Source organism: Engraulis encrasicolus, chromosome 4, assembly GCF_034702125.1.
Source record: "Engraulis encrasicolus isolate BLACKSEA-1 chromosome 4, IST_EnEncr_1.0, whole genome shotgun sequence".
In the NCBI taxonomy this organism is placed as follows: domain Eukaryota; kingdom Metazoa; phylum Chordata; class Actinopteri; order Clupeiformes; family Engraulidae; genus Engraulis; species Engraulis encrasicolus.
In genome coordinates, this window is record NC_085860.1 from 1,825,001 (window position 1) to 1,842,024 (window position 17,024).

General features: G+C 46.0%; 2 protein-coding genes across 3 annotated transcripts in view; one reads left to right on the plus strand and one right to left on the minus strand.

The window, feature by feature from the left end:
• vwf (von Willebrand factor) overlaps positions 1-17,024 on the minus strand; it is a 69,250-nt gene that overhangs the window by 11,544 nt on the left and 40,682 nt on the right. The window contains exons 39-51 of the mRNA XM_063196473.1: positions 13,349-13,526; positions 12,752-12,966; positions 12,294-12,492; positions 11,535-11,689; positions 10,508-10,673; positions 6,999-7,255; positions 6,326-6,428; positions 6,078-6,146; positions 4,682-4,786; positions 3,493-3,692; positions 2,969-3,121; positions 2,462-2,548; positions 180-363 (exon numbers count right to left, since the gene is read on the minus strand). Coding sequence (XP_063052543.1) covers positions 180-363; positions 2,462-2,548; positions 2,969-3,121; positions 3,493-3,692; positions 4,682-4,786; positions 6,078-6,146; positions 6,326-6,428; positions 6,999-7,255; positions 10,508-10,673; positions 11,535-11,689; positions 12,294-12,492; positions 12,752-12,966; positions 13,349-13,526 — 2,071 coding nt within the window. The remainder of the gene's footprint in view (positions 1-179; positions 364-2,461; positions 2,549-2,968; positions 3,122-3,492; positions 3,693-4,681; positions 4,787-6,077; positions 6,147-6,325; positions 6,429-6,998; positions 7,256-10,507; positions 10,674-11,534; positions 11,690-12,293; positions 12,493-12,751; positions 12,967-13,348; positions 13,527-17,024) is intronic.
• On the plus strand, positions 15,170-17,007 carry LOC134447152 (uncharacterized). Of its 2 annotated transcripts, XM_063196474.1 has the most exons (3): positions 15,170-15,650; positions 15,767-16,591; positions 16,736-17,007. In XM_063196474.1, exons 1-3 carry the CDS (start codon positions 15,170-15,172, stop codon positions 16,951-16,953), a joined length of 1,524 nt encoding a protein of 507 aa, XP_063052544.1. In that variant the 3' UTR covers positions 16,954-17,007. The 2 variants fall into 2 exon arrangements, with proteins under 2 accessions (XP_063052544.1, XP_063052545.1); XM_063196475.1 differs by lacking the exon at positions 16,736-17,007 and having other exon boundaries at positions 15,767-16,716.

The window sequence follows — 17,024 nt, forward strand, 5'->3', positions numbered from 1 at the left end:
TGTGTGTTTACAATGTACGTATATTGTTTATTGTAGGTAAAGGTAGAACTGTGTGTGTGTGTGTGTGTGTGTGTGTGTGTGTGTGTGTGTGTGTGTGTGTGTGTGTGTGTGCGTGTGCGCGTGTGCGTGTGCGTGTGCGTGTGCGTGTGTGTGTGTGTGTGTGTGTGTGTGTGTCTTACCACACTGGCACACAGGACAACAGTGTTCCACTGTGTTGCACTGAAGCTCTGTTCCCAATGGACAAGTGGGCGTGGCTATTGTGTGGCACGACACGTTGCTATGGGAGATGAAGACTTCCTGGTTCACCTTGACACACTCGCTCCACACACACCCAACTGCATCAGCCTGCCAGCGCTCCCCAACCTATAGCACGCATACAAGTACACACGCACATGCACACAGACACAGACACAGACACAGGCAGACAGACACAGTTACAGGCAGACAGACACACAGACACAGACACAGACACAGACACAGACACACACACACACACACACACACACACACACACACACACACACACACACACACACACACACACACACACACACACACACACACACACACACACACACACACGTTAACATCAACGGACAAACAGCCTATTAATGACTGCCATGACTGCCAAGAGTGCATGATTGGCTTGGTTGGTACTAATTCTGGAGCACTTCACTGCATCGGGCAATTGCCAAAACAAGTTGCCCGTCTGCAATGTGCCCACTAGGCCTGTATGTTTACGGGGATATAAAAGTAGCGGCACGGAAGAACTGGGACAGTAAAGGGAGGAGAAAGAATAAGAGGAAGTTGGAGGAGGAAGAGGAAGAGCAGATGTAGGATGAGGAAAATGAAGATGAGGAGGAGAAAATAAAGAGGGAAAGAGAGGGGAAGAAGAGGAGGAGGAGGATAGGAGAGAGGAGAATGATGAGGAAGAGGAGGAGGAGTAGAAATGTTAGGGGGAGAGAAGGAGGGAAAGGGGGAAGAGGAGGAAACGAAAGTGTGACAAAAGGAAGAGAAATAGAAGGAGGGAGAGAAGGAGAACGAGGTGGGACAAGGGGAAGAGGAGAGGGGGAGGAAAAGGGAAAGGACTAGTGGGAGGAAGAGGAGGAGGGAGAAGAAGAGGGAAAAGAAGGGGAGAGGAGAAGAGGAAGAGGAGGAAGATGAAGATGAGGAGGAGAAAAGGGGGAAAAGAGGAGAAAAGAAGGGGGAGGAGAAAGGGGAGGAGGAGGAGAACAGAGTGGGAGGAGGAGGAAGGGTAATTCGGGATGCCGGGTAGAGCATACAGTATGACGCATAAAGCAGCAGGCGAGTTTAAATCTCCTCCAGTCATCCCTGCTCTATTCCACAGCCCTGTTTAGGAAACAACATGCAGTAAGCACTCTTGGGGGCATTCCAAGAACTCACTAACCTACTTGGTCTCTTCCTCAGTTTATTTTTTTTGGCCAAAACTCAAATTTCAGTCTGCCATGGTCAAAGATGCCATTGACACATCGTCAATTTAAGCATATTTACAATGCTATGCTCCCCACCAAAAATAATTGGTCATACAATATTCCCACCTTAGATGTAGCATAATAAGTCTCTACATCTGTACTGTCATTAGCTCAACTTAACAACCTTAGATGTACTGTAATAATAAAAAATAGAGCAATTTAATGCATCACCACCTAATGTAGGGCTCCTAGAATGTGCACGTTATGAGGATAGATGAGACATTTGGGCATGTAGGGACGCAAGTCAAGAAGGTGGTGGCCATGTGACTTGGTCTCAGCCAATCCAGAGACAAGCGCAGGAGAGCTGATTAAGTGCAACTCCAACAATGTCTATGGCGCCCTCTTGTGTCGGTCTGTAGCATCAGACCTCTTCATGAAACACCCCATGGAAATACAGAAGATGGTCACTCATTGGATTGAGAAAGTAAAAACCCTGACACAAATTTGATAAAACCAGCTCTGGACCTTAGTGATAAATCCAGACAAAGGGATCAGCTACTCAGTGAGCTCAAGAATATGTTAACCCTTTAAGAAACGGCTTTATACATGTGCTGTTACCAGAATGGCAATGGCCAAGTCGTAGTGCATTACTAAAGGCCCTGTTTTATGTCATAGTATTGTAGTGCAATGGTAGTTAACTTTTCAATGACTATTACAGCGTGCCACTGGAGGTACGGCATGCATTAAGGGGCTACGAAGAAAACACAACCTTTTTTTTAAACCTGGAATTGGCACCTCTGTGTAGGCCTTGGCTCGTAATCTGGCATAAAGGGCCTTTCCTTGTGGGCCAACAGTCCTCAGGGGCCAATGCTGTGGGGCTTTTTATGTTTTCTCACAGAGTGACCCACAAGTTTTTAGAGGGTTTGCACAAAAATATCTGGGCTTTTTTGTCACAGTACAGGCCTACCTCTGTGTATGTGTGTGAAAGATAATTGCTTAAGCTACTAATTGCTCTCATACATACACACCTGTTTTAGTGCGTTTCCATCAGCTAGGCAACTGCTGGGCACACACTTGCCACAGCATGCTCCCTCCTCTTCATGATAAGACGATCCCTACAAAGACACATCGAGACACAGTGAATGCATTTGACTGTGCATGTGTGTGCACGCGCACAGTTGAGTGTGTACTGCATATGTTTGTGCAGTAGTTTGTGTGTGTCCATGTGTCAATCTATGAATGTTTGTGATGATCCGTGTGTGTGTGTGTGTTTTGTGTGTGTGTGTGTGTGTGTGTGTGTGTGTGTGTGTGTGTGTGTGTGTGTGTGTGTGTGTGTGTGTGTGTGTGTGTGTGTGTGTGTTTGTGTGTGTGTGTGTGTGTGTGTGTGTGTGTGTGTGTGTGTGTGTGTGTGTGTGTGTGTGTGTGTGTGTGTGTGTGTGTGTGTGTGTGTGAGAGAGACAGAAACAAATACAGAGAGACAAAGAAAGCGAGAACGTGTGACAGCATGTGTGTGCGTGTGCGTGTGTCTTGCTCACCAGGGGGCATATTTCGTTGCTGCAGACGGTGGGTCGGCACTCTGCGACGTGCAGGCTGGTGCTCTGGTCTTTGTGGTCGGTACAGCTGCAGGTCTCACAGCCCTTCTCCCAGTGGACACCCTTCTGGTATATCACTCCATCCACCACACACACCTGACAAACACATAGGAATATCAATACACACACATATACACACTAAAACTAAACACAAGTATGCAGACGCGTAAGATTGTATATAAAAATGCATACACAGACATGCACACAAACAAACAAAATACACACATAGACATGTACACAGTATATATACTGTATATAGCACACTCCGATGAACATATTGTACACATATACGTACTCACATGTGTACTCACACGCCTGTACACACAAACGCGCACACACACACACACACACACACACACACACACACACACACACACACACACACACACACACACACACACACACACACACACACACACACACACACACACACACACACACACACACACACACACACACACACACACCTCGTCTGGCTGGCAGGTGACCTCGGTGCAGTGGCAGTCGTTGGTGATGGCTGTGGTGATGTGTCCAGGGGGGCAGGTCTGGGTGGAGTTGTGGCAGTCACACACACACTCGGCCACGTCACAGCACTCCGTCTGGGTGACACTGAGGCGTCTGTGGGCCGGGCAGGAGGGCGGAGCAGGGCATTCCTCTTTCTTACACACTGAGGAGGAAAACGGTGTCAATACAGCGTCTAGAACTTTTGAACTTTTACATGTAACTTGCGCTTCTTCTCCTTCTTCTTCTTCTTCTTCTTCTTCTTCTTCTTCTTCTTCTTCTTCTTCTTCTTCTTCTTCTTCTTCTTCTTCTTCTTCTTCTTCTTGGGGTTATTAGCGGGTTACGCTATGCTAGGCTAGCGCATACTGCCACCTATTGGTTCCTGGGCGATTCTGCTACCTACTGCTGAGATGCGGGCATATACGGTAGTCCTGTTTTTAACTTGCACTTAATTTTGTAATGCATGTATATCTGTATGATTCTTAGTCTGAAATGATGTGATATATTTTAGAATAAGGACCCCAGGAGGACTGCCAAACTGCTATGGCACAAGCTAATGATGATCCTTTGATCCAATCATTTAAAAAATAACAAAGGAGTAATTCCACACGCGTCTGTGTTCTCATCTGGTCCATCAAGAGTCCATGAACTCTAACGAAGATTGACCATCGAAATATTGCTCCCCATACTGTGCACCTGAATGGCATATGTGATGCTCCGCCTTTTTCTTTTCAGTTTAAGGACAATAGTGTGTTGATAACACCAACAGTTAAAAAAATGGCTAATAATAATGTCATTATGTTAATAATGTGAACAACAAGAAACGGTTACAGTCAACACTCTGTGTGTGTGTGTGTGTGTGTGTGTGTGTGTGTGTGTGTGTGTGTGTGTGTGTGTGTGTGTGTGTGTGTGTGTGTGTGTGTGTGTGTGTGTGTGCACATGTGTGTGTGTGTGTGTGTGTGTGTGTGTGTGTGCGCGCGCGTGTGCACATTAGTGTGTGTGTGTGAGTGTGTGTGAATGTGTGTGTGTGTGTGTGTGTGTGTGTGTGTGTGTGTGTGTGTGTGTGTGTGTGTGTGTGTGTGTGTGTGTGTGTGTGTGTGTGTGTGTGTGTGTGTGTGTGTGTGTGTGTGTGTGAGTGTGTGCGCGTCTACTAACCACAGTCATAAACAGGCAGGCAGGCTCCTGGGTTGGTGAGAGAGAGGCTCTGGCCGTGTTCACAGTGGGGGGGTTCAGCATGGACACATGTCTCCATGTCACACACTGCACACACATGCATATCCAAATATTACATTCGGTAACCAAGTTTTACATTAGTTGTCTTAGTTCTCTACTCTACTCTACTGTACTGCATTTTACTTACAACTCATTCACAGCGGCCATACTGTAAGTTGCCGTTTACATCATATACAAAAATGCGGTGTCAATTTAACCTTCTAAGAATCGGAATTAATGCCATGTCACATAACATATAGTGCACATTTTACTCTATGGTCAGTGACACATTGTCAATTTCCCCCCGGGGATCAATAAAGTTACTATACTCTACAAATTCATAATGTCAACAACACCAACACTGTAGAATGGGTAATCATCTCTCTGCAGAGTTGCCATGACACTGGCCGTCTCTAGCTAATTGACACTGGCTTTTGACTCCACTGTTGGAGTGAGTTACGATATGATACGATATGATTATACTTTATTTTCAGTTTTCACTGAAATTCATTTTGCATCCCTGAACAAGACTCGTTTAAGACAGGACATACACTTGACATCACATCACAAGACTATTGCTCAATTGACAAGAACAGAGGACACTGGCCTATATACAGACATACATGCATACATACATACATTACATACAACCCACATACCACTAAGCAGTCTTACGACTGATTTAGCAAAAGAATAGATTGATGTATGAAGGCATGTTTAAGTCTGTTGCGGTTGAAATGGGGAACTCTGGAATGCCTACTTGAGGGTAATGGCTAGTATTCATGGTAAAGAGTGTGAAAGTTGACTTCCCACACTGTTGGAAATGCTCCATCTGGAGTTATAAGCTCACTCTGCACTTTTGACAACACATTGTTTCATGTGTGGTGTTCACAGTAGGGGTATTGAGGATGGAAACGTCTCCATGATGTACACTACTTCCACATGCAGATTTTATTATCACGTGTTACAAAACTTATATAATTCCTTCTAGGGATAAAAACAACTTCATGTTCATGTAGCAAAATACGGTGAAAAATTGTACACTGCTATACTTTGTCTTCTGTTCGCAGTGCCACATCTGATTACAGCTATCGTTTTCAAGCAGGACAGTAAAAGTCTGAGTAAAGTTTAAGCTGCTTTCAGTTGAGACAAATAACATAGAACCTCAAGCACACACACACACACACACACACACACACACACACACACACACACACACACACACACACACACACACACACACACACACACACACACACACACACACACACACACACACACACACACACACACACACACACACTCTCACTCACACTTAAACTCACACACACACACTTACCACACTCGTATTCGGGGCAGCAGTTTGATTTCTTCTCTTTGAGCACCTCACAGGGGCCACACGTAGGAGCTGCAGAAACAACACTTACAGTCAGCACGCTGTGTGTGTGTGTGTGTGTGTGTGTGTGTGTGTGTGTGTGTGTGTGTGTGTGTGTGTGTGTGTGTGTGTGTGTGTGTGTGTGTGTGTGTGTGTGTGTGTGTGTGTGTGTGTGTGTGTGTGTGTGTGTGTGTGTTGCATGATATGTTCACCTTTAGAGTTTGTGCAGGGCAAAGCAGTGCAGTTAATTTCCTTCTGGTCCAGGCACACACACATCAGACAGGGGTTGTCGTCAGGAGACCAGCTTTGCAGATACTACAAGCACACGCATGCACGCACACAGACACACGCACGCACGCACGCACGCACGCACGCACGCATGCACGCACACACACACACACACACACACACACACACACACAGACACACACGCACACGCACACGCACACACACACAGACTTAACACTTAGAGAGCTGGCCCAAATACAAATCTACAGTGCACAACCCATGTCATGCAAAACCCATGATCTGTGGTCATTAGGGTGCATCATTATGGTGCATCAAAATGACCCTTTACAAACTTTCCAAAATCGAGGAACAATACTGCAAAAGAAGAACTAGAGAAGAACCTAGGTGGTCATCTCGTGTTTTCGGCCTTGGCAAGATATATATATATTTTTATTACAATTAAGTTGGAAATTGTGTCTGGTATTTGTAACACAGATACAAGTTTCCGCAAGTGAACTACTGCCGCAATTGACTTGCAGTCACCGCATTAACCCTGGTAATATGATATCAAAGGATGGAACGTTCACATCTGTCAGACCTAGCAACTGTATAACCCAAGGGGGGCCAGACTTAGCCAAATGTGAACTGTCTTCTTACCGGGTGCGGGTGTCCGTTCTGGTCCACACACTCCTTGCAGCCTTCCCTGTGTATGCACTCCTCCCCCCTCTGCACCATCCCCTCTGGGCAGAAGCATCCCTCCGTGGGGGTGTCGGAGCACTGCGCAGGGCCCTCCTCAGCCAGGCTATCCCCCAGCATGGCCATGTGGGAAGGCAATCCCACAGAGCCACTCTCACAGTCCTCCACACAGCCCTTGTGGCACGCCTGGTAGTGCATGCTGCTCGGGCAGGACATCGCTGTCGATTTAATAAATATGAAGAGCAGTTATAAAACACATGGCAACACATTAAAACACATCTTCTCTCTCTGTATCTCTCCCCATCGTCAACTGCCTACATACAGTATGGTAAGGGGGCTTTAGTGCAGGGCACCACAACTTTTAACCCCTGAGAGAATTCAATATTTAAAAACACACATTCACAAACACTCCTATAAAGTAAAAATAGAACAGTACTTTGTGAACTCTGATCCCAGACGTATGTGGCAGGGCATTACATCCTACACCAACTACAAGAGCACAAACCCCTGTCTGCCCAGCTCTCAAAATTCAACTCTCCCGGATGACCTCAACAACTTTTTTGCACGGTTCGATGAGGGACCCATCCCTCACTCCCCCACTGAACTGATAGACAATGCCCCACATGTAGGCCTGGTGTTAAGCGAGCACGAGGTTCGGCGAGCCCTCAGCAGCATTAACCCTCACAAAGCACCAGGACCAGACGGGGTCCCTGGGAAGGTCCTAAAGCACTGTGCAGGCCAACTAAGTGCAGTCTTTACCTGCATATTTAACATCTCCCTAGAACAAGCTGCAGTCCCCATTTGTCTGAAAACCAGTACCATCGTTCCTGTTCCCAAGCAGGCGGCCATCAAGTCTCTCAATGACTACCGCCCTGTAGTGCTCACACCTATTGTGATGAAATGCTTTGAAAGACTGGTGCTAGCACACCTCAAGTCCATCACTCCACCATCCCTCGACCCGCATCAATTTGCCTACAGGGCGAATAGATCTACAGAGGATGGCATTTCATTGGCCATTCACACTGCCCTCTCACACCTGGAGAAACCAAACAGCTATGTGCGAATGCTGTTCATTGACTACAGCTCCGCTTTTAACACCATTCCCCCTATCAAGCTGGCCACTAAGCTGTACAACCTCGGCTTCAGTCCCCATGTCTGCAGATGGATACTGGACTTCCTCAGTAACAGACCTCAGTCTGTACGCATGGGAAAACATCTTTCAAGACCCATCACCCTAAATACAGGTGTGCCGCAGGGATGTGTGTTGAGCCCTTTTTTGTACTCCCTCTTCACTCATGACTGTGATCCTAAGCACAGCACAAACACCATCATTAAATTTGCTGACGACACAACCGTGATTGGCCTGATCTCTGACAACAACGAGACGGCCTACAGAGAGGAGGTGGAGCAGCTGGCACGCTGGAGCCAAGACAACAACCTGGCCCTGAACTCCAAGAAAACGAAGGAGGTGATCCTGGACTTCAGGCGGTGTGGCCAGGGCAACCACTACCACCAACCCATCAACATCGGAGGGGAGCCAGTGGAGGTTGTACAGAGCTTCAGATTCCAGGTGCACATCAGCGAGGACTTGTCATGGAGCGCCAACACCTCTGCAATGGCTAAAAAGGGATCCCAAAGGCTATATTTCCTTCGCACTCTAAAGAAGGCCCAGCTACCACGAGATCTGCTCACTAACTTCTACAGGTGTACAATTGAATCAGTAATTACATACAGCATTACATCTTGGTACACCAGCTGCACACACGACAACAAGAAGATGTTACAGCGCATCATTAAAACAGCAGAGAGAATCATTGGGTGCCAACTACCCACACTTGAGGAGATCCACCATACACGCTGCACAAACAGAGCATTAAACATCCTTAAAGATCACACACACCCTGGTCACAGGCTCTTCACCATGCTACCATCTGGCAGGCGCTTTAGGACTCTGCGTGCCCGCACTACGAGAATGAAGGACAGCTTTTATCCAACTGCCATTAGACTCTTGAACTCAATACGTCACCTGCCCCCCCTCAATACTTCAGGACTATCGATACTGTGAGATGCACATGGATTTTTATGGATTTTTATATATTATTTATTTACTGTTAATATATCTTTTATTTTGTGGGCATTTGTGGGTTGCTACTAAACACAATCTCGCTATATTTGTATAGTGACAATAAAAGTCTACTCTACTCTACTCTACTCTACACTCACAATCCTTGCTTCCACTGGTAGCAGCTTGACTCATCTCGCAACTCATACCTACATGTAATGTCTAATGTGTTCCACTGTGCCTGATACAGTACTTGGTCTTTTTGATAGGCAAAACGCACGGCTCCTATTAGGGGTCCTCCAGTGGTGCCAGATATTATTGCATGTTACTTGAAAGCCCACCTGGGAAACTCCCCTTGTCATTGTGACACAACTACTCACTACACACAACGAAATTGCATTCATGCCTCAAGGGGGCATCCCCAAACGGTGCCCCAAGGGAGCAATGCGGTAAGACGGTCCCATGCACAGGGTACCTCAGTCATGGAAGAAGATGGGGACAGCACTGGTTAATTAGTCCCCCCCACCAACCTGGCTGGTTGGAAGTCGAACTGGCAATCTTTGGGCTACAAGTCTGATGCCCTAACCCAGGGGTGTTATAAGCAACTCAAATTGACTGAGGGCCAAAATAAAAATCTGTAACGAAGTCGCGGGCTGGACTCTGACAATTGACTACAATTGTGCGTACATGCACTTCATACACATAGTTACTGTATATTTCACACACACTCTTTTCCATCATGTATGGTAGTTCAAATTAGAGATGGGATTTATGGCTCTTTTTCGGGATCCAGGTCTTAGTGGCTCGTTCCTTTCAAAGAGCCATTCAAAAAACTGGATCTTTTGGCTCTTTTTTAAATGATTTATTCAGTGTTAAGAATGTAATATTTTGACTCCTCCTCAAGGTAATTTTGTCCAAACAACAACTGATTATTCTCCTGCTTCTAAAGACCGTTTTTGCCTCTATTTGGGGCAAACAATTGTGTTTTTTCCCAAATTTTATTACTCTGGTCGAGGTCACGTGCTTAAAATGAATGAGAAATGAACGAAATAACGGTCGAGTGGCTCCCCCAGCTGTGATCCGGTTCCCATCGTTCACTTCAGGGAGCCGTTCAAAAGAACCGGCTTGTTCATGAACGACACACCTCTAGTTCAAATGTGTCTGCACATCCCGTGACACACCATCTTTCAAGTCCTGTTACGCTATACATTAATGGTGCATGTGGGCCAACTGTAATACAGATTTGAAATGATCTCACGGCCAAATAAAATGGCTCCGCAAGCCAAATCTGGCCCCCGTACCTGAGTTTGACATCCCTACCCTTACCGCTTTCCCATAACTGCCTGCTTTCCCATGACTAGTTAGCAGCATAACTCAAGGCTTTTCTGTCAGACGGTAGTCTACTCACGGCACACGTCAGGGGTTCTCCAGTCCACACAGACTCCCTGCTGGCGGCAGCCGCTGGCGTAGGCGGACACGACGTTGCAGACGTCCCTGGGGTGGCAGGCGGTGGTGCGGCACAGGTCCACGTAGGGCTCCACTGGCATCAGGGCATGGCACGCCTCGAACGCAGCCTGTAGACCCAGATCACGTCACATGTCAACATACTGTGTACATCGATCTAGTAAAACACGAAATGGCTGGTAGCTCAAAAAGTCGCAGTATCTTCTTTAAGTATCTTTGTTGGGTGCTCTTAGATGAAGGGGGTCAGACCAATTCAACAAAAAAGGGATAATCCAGGCAACTCCAAGTGAAAAAAGAGGAAGTGAATTTAAAAAACCTTCATTGTCTTAGGGCTAACATATACTGTACATCTAGCGTCTTTGCAGACATGGGCCTGCTGGTGCATGGGCCCATTCACTCTTGGTTGAAAAGACTCAACTACATCCTAACAACATTGATATAATATTACAGACTACAGAGAGTCTTAAGTGACAGATTAAGACTTGCCATTACAATGCTCGTGACAGTAGGAATATAACATGGGCTTTGCGCAAAGGGGCTAACCATATATACTGTAGATACATCTGCACACCAAACAGTCATGATCACACACAGCCAGTGAGCCAAGATCAGCAGTCTCAAGTCAACATACATCTAATCATATGTACAAGCAATCATACTGTATGGGGCACCTAAGTCACGCCCTCTACTTCCTGGTTCATGGGGCAATAAGTTGCAAAAAATGTAATGGAAGTGAACGAGGCGAGTCGTGGTGGATTTGTGGTGCAAAAGTGCAAGTCCAAGGTTTGGCATTTCAAGCCCAGTAATTATTTGTTGATTCCCCCTGCCCCATAAACCAGCAAGTAGAGGGCGTGACACACACACACACACACACACACACACACACACACACACACACACACACACACACACACACACACACACATACACACACACACACACGCACACACACACACGCACACCTGCAGTACCTGTTGCATGACATCACAGCGCTCAGCCACGCCAGGCACACACATGTCCGCCGGGGTCGGCTCGCACTCGCCAACCACCCACGACTTCAGGAAGTGCTCAGGGTCGGAGGTCACGGATCCGTCACTTAGCAACAGCTCATCTCGGCCACAAGCACCTGATACACACATGGGGGTTTAAATAGAAATGGTGGGATGATAAAGTGTGAGAAAAAAGGAGTTTCATTACAAAATGACTTACTGTAAACACCATTTTTCTTACTTATGCATTTTATTATTGGAAATTACTCTCCAGATAGACTTTCATCAATGTGGGAATTCTTCCCATTCAGATATTTGGAGAACATATATTTTTAAATCTATATAAAATGTCTTTTGCGATGCAATGCAATACTATGCCTAATACAAAAATGTCAATTTCCCAAAATTTGAATCGTTTTACAACAAAGCTCTTCAAATGTAAGAGATGAAGATGTGGAGGAGAGACAGAGGAGAAAGGGAGAAGAGAAAGGGAGAGATTGAGAGATGAAAGAAGAGATGCAACACATACACAAATTGAGAGAGAGAGAGAGAGAGAGAGAGAGAGAGAGAGAGAGAGAGAGAGAGAGAGAGAGAGAGAGAGAGAGGGGACACAAACGGACAGACAGACAAATCCTAAAAGACAGAGAGAGAGAGAGAAAGAGAGAGAGAGAGAGAGAGAGAGAGAGAGAGAGAGAGAGAGAGAGAGAGAGAGAGAGAGAGAGAGAGATGCACTGTCCCTACCGCATATGCCCGTAGTGCTGGTGTTGTTGGCGATCCTGGTGATGTCATGGGTGATGGTGAACTCGTTGCTCTGGGGGGTGAAGGTGATGGTGAGGCCCAGATCGGAGGAGTGCAGATGGTGAAGCACCGCCCCAAACTGGGTCACCTCTACACCACCCACACGCACAGGTACCGCCGTCACCGCCCCATTTACCTTAACCTGCAACAAACAATATACACACATTGTAAACACACACCATACAGTACACACACACATACACACAAACATACACGTGCGCGTGCGCACACGCACACACACACACACATGCACACACACACACACGCACAAACCCTGACCTTGACCCCACTGAAAAAAGCATTTTATTGAATGAAGCATTTTATTCAGTGCTGCTGATTATTATAATTAACAAAAAAAACAAAAAAAAAAACAAATTAAAACATTATAATTGTAAATCTACCTTCATGTCATCCATGAGCACCACGTCAGCCCCTCCCCCTCTCAGCTCCATGGACTTCATACAAATCTGATTGGACAATGCCTCACAGGGGGCGGTGTGAAGAACGATCTCCGCCCCTCCCATCTTCACCAGTGAATAGGAACAGAAGCTCTCCAGCTTCAGAGCCGGCCCACCAAATGGCACTATGTGATTGGACGAGCTCCCGATGCACATGCCTTTTTGTGTGTGAGAGAGAGTTACAGGGAAAGATACATGGAAGAATTTTTAAACTTACAGTTAAGGGTTAAAACGTGTACTGTCATTGGGAAAAATATATTATTTCCTTTCTTGTGAGTAAAATGGATGACACAACACAAATGGGATGGAACGCAGCCATATCCATACCACCAGAACCACACCACCTCACAGAAACAGAAACACAGTTACTGTTTTCAGACCATACAGAATGGTGCCGGTGCACATGTACGCACCAATTACGTTCGTCACTAAAGTGTTTACTTGCGAGCCACAAAATCCATGCATTGCTACTGCCGAAACATCACTGACCCGTGTATTGTATGTGCTGTACAGTATGTGCATGTGTGTGTGAGCACCTACATGGGCACTGCCAGCTGCATCCGCAGGGCTCGGGCACCTTGACGGGCCTGATGCTGCTGGAGCAGGTTGGGGGCTCCATGCGCTCGCAGTTCACCCTGTGGCTCTGCATGGTCACAGCACCCCCTGGGTTGCACACCATGGTATGGCACCTATCAGACAGCAGCCAGCTCTCTCCAGGCTAATGAAAACAACACACAAATAAGACAAACATACATGACATGGACTGGAAATTGCTTGATGTCTGCATGTATAACTCATATCCTGCAGTTGTCTCTGTATCTCTAGTCTTAACCCTGTAAGACACTGCCCCTGTTATTAATTAGCTGTTACCGGAATGGCAATGACCAAGTCGTGATGTATTACTACCGAAGGCCCTGTGTACTATCATAGTGGTGCAGTAGGTTTTGCAATGATTATTACGGCGTTCTACTGGTGGAACGGCACACAGTAGCCTCTTACTGCAAATGCTTAACTACATCATAACCAGGGCCGGTTCTGGCTTATTTGGTGCCCTAGGCGAGTTTGAGTTCTGGCGCCCCCCCCCCCTCTTTCCTCTTTCTTATACCTTACAGAACACAGGAGTAATATCCGTAGTAAGCTTAACTAAATAGCATCAAGAACAATAACAAATGGATTTGTGGTTCTTTTTGACAGGCGACCAACACATCAGATTGAGTCGCATGAAAGTAGCTTCACTGTGTGGTGTGTTGGATGTGATGGTGGTGGGCCCCCAACCCCAGATGAGAGGGAGGTTATCAATGTGTTTGAATTGTAACGTGAAATTGAAATGCCAGGAGAGTGATACAGTACATTTGCATGTAAAATGCATGTGTAGACAATAAGCCTACCAAGGAGGTCTGCATTGATCTACACTACCTACAGCATCACGAAGCATGGCAGCATAACAATTTTAATAAGCTACACATTTGTGCTGTCTTCCAAACCAATTTCATTTCTGGACTGGAAATAGTGGTGCATTTGTGAGTAGGAGAATGAGAAGGGGGCTATCTATGTGTTTGAACTGGAGGGACAGGGTGAGAGAAAGGGAGAAGAGCTGTCACGCTATTGAATTTCATAATATACAAAATATAGTAAATAGCCTCACTTGTCTGCTGTGCATGGTTATGTTACATGATTAATGTAGGCTATGTCATTCTGGTCTGGAAATTAATGTTTTTTTAAGCTTACAACAAGCAGGTAATTCATGTGGATGGAAGGAGATATGGCAGCTAAAATTGTTTTAAAGATTGCACCAGTCTTACTTTACATTGCTTGTCAACCTAAGCAAGTATTATGATATCAGGTGGGTGTTAGTGAGTAGGCTACTAACAGCTACTTTACTGGATTTCATTGCTTGGCATACTTGGCTAATGTTAGCATGCTAACTAGCGATTTCTCTGATCAAAAACAAAGCTCTTTTTCTCTCTAATTCCAAATAGTAACCTCATAACTATTAGGCTTTCCATAATCACAAACGGTTGCTGATTAAATCACATAGTTCCAAAACACCCTCTGAAACTCCTGCATCATGCAATGAGTGGTTTAATGAGAACATAATAATCTCCATCCAGCAGAGCAGCACTAGGCTACTGTTTGCGCTTGCCCTCTCTGTCTCTCGAGTGAGTCTCCGAATTCAAAATAGATCGAACGCTGTCACTCGCCCCGCCCCCTTTCTCAGAACTGTCTGTTTATTGGTTCACAGACTTCCCAGAGACAGTTGGAAAAGATATTACTATAAGCTAGTTTCACGCTTCCGGGATTAGTGGGCGGGACTTAGCGTTATTGTGCATTCCAACTTCCGGCAGCTGATCTACAATAACAATGGCGCAAACAAAGGCAAGATGTCACTGCTCGGTTCCTCTGTGTTCATCTAATAAACAACGCCAACCGTACTTGAGGTTTCACGGATTCCCGACAGACCAAGTTGTACGAAAGATGTGGATCACTGCTATTAAGCGAGACGAAGGGGAAACCTTTAAAATAAAACAGGGAAGCACCTACGTTTGTAGCCGGCATTTCCACGAGTCAGACTACATTACAGGCAGTGATAGTGGGCTGCTAGCGCTGGATAATTTTGCGCCTGGTCGTCGCCTAAAAGTAAATACTGTGCCCTCCCGCTTTGAGTGGAACAACTGGGGATTGCCGACCAGGGAGTCCGTTTATAAACGGGTCAATAAACGGATGGTAGACCGTGAGATTTCGCCGGACCTCCCCTCGGAGCAAACACAGCTATGGGTTGCCATGGAGGAATTATCAGCGTTGGTGGTCCGTGAACATGGCTACGGAACTGCACCAACACCAGGTATGACATTTTTCACTCTCAAAATGTTGCTTTACCTCCCGATGGTAGCGATTAACATTCAAGCAGTTTTTAATATCAGAACCTTACATAGGCCTACTTTCTTTTGTGTCATACAGGTGCGCTGGATGCTGCTGCTGAACGCATACAGCAACTAGAACAGGAAATCGCGGGCATGAAGAAAGAAATGTCACTACTGAAAGCAGAGCTGGCCCAATTGCGATTTAATAGATTTTGCATTTCCGATAAGGACATACGATTTTATACACGGTTCACGTCAAGGGATGTTTTTTGTGACTTCTGGGAGGCCATCAAACCATCTGCCACCAGACTTGTCTATTGGTCGAAGGCGCAAAAAAAGGCACAATCATCTGAGCCCCTTTCTCCGAGTCCATCGCGCAGACTGCCCCTTATAGATGAGTTTTTTCTTTTCTGCTGCCGAATTGCCGCTGGCCTGCCAGAGAAGGTGTTGGCCGACCTGTTTGAGGTCAGTATGTCCACTGTCTCCAGGGCTGTCATCACGTGGGCCAACTACCTCTACCTAATCCTTGGATCCCTTCCCATCTGGATGAGTAAACGGCAAATCAGAAACACCATGCCTACCAAATTTGTGCAGTACTGTCCAAATGTCAGAGTGATCATCGACTGCACTGAGGTGCGATGCCAGTCCCCATCATCACTAACTCTTCAGTCAGAGCTGTTCTCTCCTTACAAGAACACAACAACTTTCAAGGGCTTAATTGGGGTTGCCCCATGCAGTGCTGTGACTTTTGTTTCGAGTCTTTTCACTGGCTCCATCTCTGACCGAAAGATAACAGAAAAAAGTGGTCTACTTGATCTACTCGAACCAGGGGATGGCTGCATGGCAGACAAGGGATTCACCATTGAGAAGCTGCTGAGTGACCGTGGGGCAACACTTATCATACCTCCCTTCAAGATGACTGGTAAGTAAGCATGAAATGTCACAATGAACATCTCAGATTAAAACTGTGAACAAAAATGTAATCTATATGTGCTTTGGCTTCCCCTATATGTCTCTCCCTCACTGAATTAGCACAGTAGAACTAATTTCCCACCTCTAATTACAGATCACTTTACAGAAGAAGATGCTCTAAAAACACAAGCAATTGCCCGGCTTCGAATCCTTGTGGAAAGGGCAATACGCAGAGTGAAGGAATACCAGATCTGGCAAGACACCATCCCTTTGACCTTGTCTGGGACAGTTAACCAGCTGTGGACCGTTTGCTGTTTGATGTCCTTGTTCCAGGGACCACTTGAGTTAAAACATTACATTCCTGTTGAATAGGCAACCCCTTTAACTTTGTAATATAATAAACTGTTACATTCCTGTTGAATACCCCCCCACACACACACACC

What these genes read in the sequence shown, in the direction of transcription:
- LOC134447152 (XM_063196474.1), top strand. Translation starts at nt 15,170, where the DNA reads ATGGCGCAAACAAAGGCAAGATGTCACTGCTCGGTTCCTCTGTGTTCA. An exon ending in CGGAACTGCACCAACACCAG is followed by an intron (nt 15,651 to 15,766) that starts GTATGACATTTT and finishes TGTGTCATACAG; the next exon opens with GTGCGCTGGATGCTGCTGCT. An exon ending in ACCTCCCTTCAAGATGACTG is followed by an intron (nt 16,592 to 16,735) that starts GTAAGTAAGCAT and finishes CTCTAATTACAG; the next exon opens with ATCACTTTACAGAAGAAGAT.